Source organism: Haliaeetus leucocephalus, unplaced genomic scaffold (genome assembly GCF_000737465.1).
Source record: "Haliaeetus leucocephalus isolate CR32 unplaced genomic scaffold, Haliaeetus_leucocephalus-4.0 Scaffold177, whole genome shotgun sequence".
Taxonomy (NCBI): Eukaryota; Metazoa; Chordata; class Aves; order Accipitriformes; family Accipitridae; genus Haliaeetus; species Haliaeetus leucocephalus.
This window is the reverse complement of record NW_010972613.1, coordinates 538,534-542,501: the sequence shown is the minus strand read 5'-3', so window position 1 is coordinate 542,501 and position 3,968 is coordinate 538,534. Positions and strand designations below refer to the sequence as shown.

The 3,968-nt window shown below is 66.2% G+C and overlaps 2 protein-coding genes across 2 annotated transcripts in view; one reads left to right on the top strand and one right to left on the bottom strand.

Moving 5' to 3' along the window:
* LOC104829872 (protein farnesyltransferase subunit beta-like) overlaps positions 1–3,968 on the top strand; it is a 13,639-nt gene that overhangs the window by 589 nt on the left and 9,082 nt on the right. Inside the window, exons 3-4 of the mRNA XM_010564375.1 lie at positions 187–257; positions 871–960. Of these exons, the coding sequence (XP_010562677.1) occupies positions 187–257; positions 871–960 (161 nt within the window). The remainder of the gene's footprint in view (positions 1–186; positions 258–870; positions 961–3,968) is intronic.
* GPX2 (glutathione peroxidase 2 (gastrointestinal)) lies at positions 2,131–2,798 on the bottom strand. Its single transcript, XM_010564292.1, is given in 2 exon segments — positions 2,131–2,481; positions 2,574–2,798. Coding segments are annotated over 2 exon segments (576 nt in total).

The window sequence follows — 3,968 nt, the reverse complement described above, 5'->3', positions numbered from 1 at the left end:
GTTGATGCTCTTGGGACCCACCTCGGGGACTGGGGCGGGGGGTGTCAGTGCCCCAGGGGATGAGGGCAGGGACAGAGGGTGGGGGCTTGTCCCCAAGGGACTGAGGGGATTGGGGAGGGGGGGGATACCCCCTGGGAGCAGCCGGGTCCCCCCAGCCCCTTAACGACTGTCCTCTCTCCTCCACAGACCTGTGCAAGAACTGCCACCACCTGATCGCACGCCACGAGTACACCTTCAGCGTGGTGGACGACTACCAGGTACGCCATGGGGGGGCGGCTTGTCCCCCCGCAGCCCCTCTCCCGACTCCGGAGACATCCTAAGCCGAGCCCTGGGCTCTTTCTCTGCCACCGGGTTTCTGCAGCCGCCCTGCCATGGGCAGCCCCGCTCATTCCCGCCTGCCCTGGCAACCGCAGGAGGGAGCCAGGTGGCTTCGGAGGCGAGCCATGGTGCCAGCCTGGAAGATTTCAGAGCCGTATCCCTGTGCTCGGGGCTACCTGGAGCTCTCTGGCACTAGTCCCTGCTTCGTGGCGGGGGGTAGCCAAGCTCACCTCTCACCTCCCGCGCAGCCCCTGTATGGGAATGTCAGTGCGTGGCCCAGAGCGGTAAAACGTGGCTGCGTGGTGGAGGGCCCTGCGGCTCTCCCAGCCCTCCTCCCTGGCACATTTCCTATTCAGCAGCTAAATGCTGGAAAATGGGCTCAGGGGAGCCAGTGGGGCTCATCCTGGGGGACGAAACAAGATCCCCCCCAGGTCTGATTGCAATCGAGGATCGGGTGCCGGCTCCGGCTTGGGTTTCCCTAGCTGTGCCCTGAGTGGGGCTGTGGCAGACCACGGCTATGGCAGTCCCCCCCCCTCTTTTGTCCCACCGCAGGAGTACACCATGCTGTGCCTGCTCTGCGGCCGGGCCGAGGATTCCATCAGCATCCTGCCCGATGACCCCCGCCAAATGACCCCGCTCTTCTAAAGCCGGTTTGTATCCTTCCTTCCCGCTCCCCACTGCGCAGAGCCGCGGCACCAGGAGATCCCTGGATCCCTGGCACGGGGATCCCTGGAAACAGTGCAGTCCCTTAACGTGATTCTCTTCGCCAAACCTCCAGCCTGGATGTGGCGGATGCCTGACGCTGGATGCTCCCCTGTGCCTGGCGGTGGCTCAGCTGTGCCTGCTACCCTGCAGCTCCGACTCCGGCTGCAGGAACGGGGTGTAGCACCATGGCCCGAGCCCCCCTTGTGCTGAAGACGTGAAGGGGGCCCAGCATGTTGTCACTCCGAAAAGGGGTCCAAAAAATGCCCGCCCCATCCTGCCTCAGGAGCCCACGTGTGTGGGGGCAATAAATGTGACGTGTTACAGCTCGGTGGTGCAGGCGGGAGTGCTTTGGGGGTGGGCTTCACCCCCCCTGGACTCCCTGTAGCTGATGAAGGGTGTTGGGGCCCAATGCAGGGATCGGGGGGGCTTTTCCCGTCCCGGGAGCCCGTGGAATTCCTCTCCCTGTAGCGGATCTGGCCCTTCCCTGCATCCCAGTGCCCGCTCTGCTCACCAGCACTCTCCCAAACCCTGCTGAGAAGTGACTTAATTATTTTTGCTGCCCCAGGGGCTACGTGGGAGCCCATGTGGGGTCACTGCACACACCACCACCCCCCCTCCCTGCCCCGGGGCCCATTTCCCTGTGGGGTGTAACCCAGCCCTGCCCCGCAGGGGGATGCATGTTCCTGGGGCGGGTGGGGGGGGTGGGGAGCCGGGTGAGCCACGGCTGCCAAAATCACTCCCCTGGGGTGAGGTGCTGCTGTTGGCGCCCAGCCCCGGCAACACCCACGGGGAGCTCGGCGTTGCCAGCCTGGCTCCGCTGCATCCCTGCACCACCATATCCTGGATCCAGCACCCCGAGGCTGCTTCCTCCTGCCTGCCCCACGGCTGGTCCCCCGGCAGCCCCCCACAAACCACACGGACGCGGGTATGCTCCCCTGTGGCTCGTTTATTGCCGCCAGCCCTTGCCACCCCAGTTGCCCTGGCCCTCTGCCCCCATCGAGCCCCCTCCCCATGGCAGTTTCGGAGGGGGCCGTCACCCGGCGGAGGGCTGGGGCTGTCCGGGAGGGGTGGCAGCCGGCGGCGGGGGGGGTGATGCCAGAGCCGGCCCTACTTGGCCAGCTTGAGGAGGCGCTGGATGTCGGGCTCCAGCTGGGCGGTGGGCATGCGGGGGCTGTAGCGCCGGAAAGGTTCCCCCTCGGGACCCACCAGGAACTTCTCAAAGTTCCAGGAGATGTCGGAGCGCTGCACTGGGCTCCAGGTGAGGAAGCGAGGTTCGGTCATCAGGTGTGCCGCCTCGTCGGCCGGTGCAGGCAGGTGAGCCTTCAGGTAGGCGAAGACGGGGTGGGTGTCCTGCCCATTCACCTGGCACTTCTGGAAGAGGGTGAAGTTGGGCTCGAAGCCACCCCCTGGCCGCACATGCTTCAGGCTGTTGAGGATCTCCTCGTTGGTGCCATTCTCCTGCGGCAGGGAAGGAAAAAGCCGGGGCCGTGTCGCATTTTCCCGCTCCTCACGCCCAGCGCCGGGCAATGCGGTGACCCCCGGGGACTTACCTGGTAGCCAAATTGGTTGCAGGGGAAACCCAGCACGACCAGCCGCCGGGGGTAGCGGGCTTGCAGCTGGTTGAGCTGGGTGTAGTCCCGCACCGTGGTGCCTCAGAGGGACGCCACGTTCTCGATGAGGACCACGCGGCCCCGGAAGACGTTGAAGTCCACCTTCTCCCCCTGCAAGGAGGTGGCGTTCAGGTCGTAGAAGGACTTGGCGATGGGGACGGTCATGGCTGCGGGTGCGCGTCTGCCTTCCCCACGCGCCCGTCGGCGCACCTTAAGGGCTGTCCAGCACCCACGTGATGTGCCGGTTCCAAAGGTTTCCTCGCCCCGCCGTGACTTGGCAGAAACCGGAGCCGTCCGACCCACCCGCTGCCACCCACCCGAGGCGGGAAGGAAGAGGCAAGGCACAGGTGGCACGGGGCCAAGGCGATGCCTCTACCTGCCTCAATAATTCATGGCACGGTCTGGCGCAGCGTGACTGCTCTTCCCCGTGCCCGCAAGCTGTGGGATGCCATGGGGCTCGGTGCCTCCAGCCTGGCACGGGCTGTCCCCAAGGGCTGGGAACAGCTGGGGGAGTCACGAAATAACGGGAGTCCCGGAGCTGGGGCTGCAGAGGGTGCGATCCAGACCCAGGCGAAGGGGGGAATGGGTGCCCCAGCGCATCTCCTTCCCCGGGGCTGCCTTGGCATCGCCCCCAGGGCCTCCTGCGCTTGCTGTCTGGTGCCTGCTGCCTTCCCCCCAGTGCCCACCAGTCCCAGTGCCCACTGGTCCCAGTGCCAGCATCCACCCTGGCACACATCTGCTGTGGTACCCTCCATTGTCTTGGTACCCACCCACCCTGGTACCTGGCAACATCCTGGTACCCAGCAGCATCCCAGTGCCCACCACCATCCCAGTGCTCACCCATCCCAGTGCCCACCACCATCCTGGCGCCCGCTGCCAGGCTATTTGACCATGATGGCCATGTCCCTGCCGGCAGCCCCACCGGGTAGCGGTGATGGACACGATGCCCCACGGACCCGTCCCCCCCAAGCCTGGAAAGGGGACACCGTGCTGGCAGCCCCGGAGCAGCTTCAATTATTGATAACCGCTCGGGTTGCGGTGGCCCAGCTCTGCCCGCGGCGCTCTGCCCCACTTGCCCGGTGCCGGTGGTTGCCCTGCGGTGTCAGGGGCTCCGGTGGGGGCACGGCCGTCGTGGCACCACGCCACCGGCATGGCACTGTCCCTGCAGCCCCCCGCGGCAGCGCATGAGCCACTGGCCACCTCCAGCATCACCTTTATTCTGCAAACCGTGTGTGTGTGTGTGTGTGTGTAAACATGGGGAGGGGGTCCCACGGGCACAGGGTGGGCATACAGCACCCGTGACACCCCCCCCACCCCTGCCACCAAGGGGGAGCA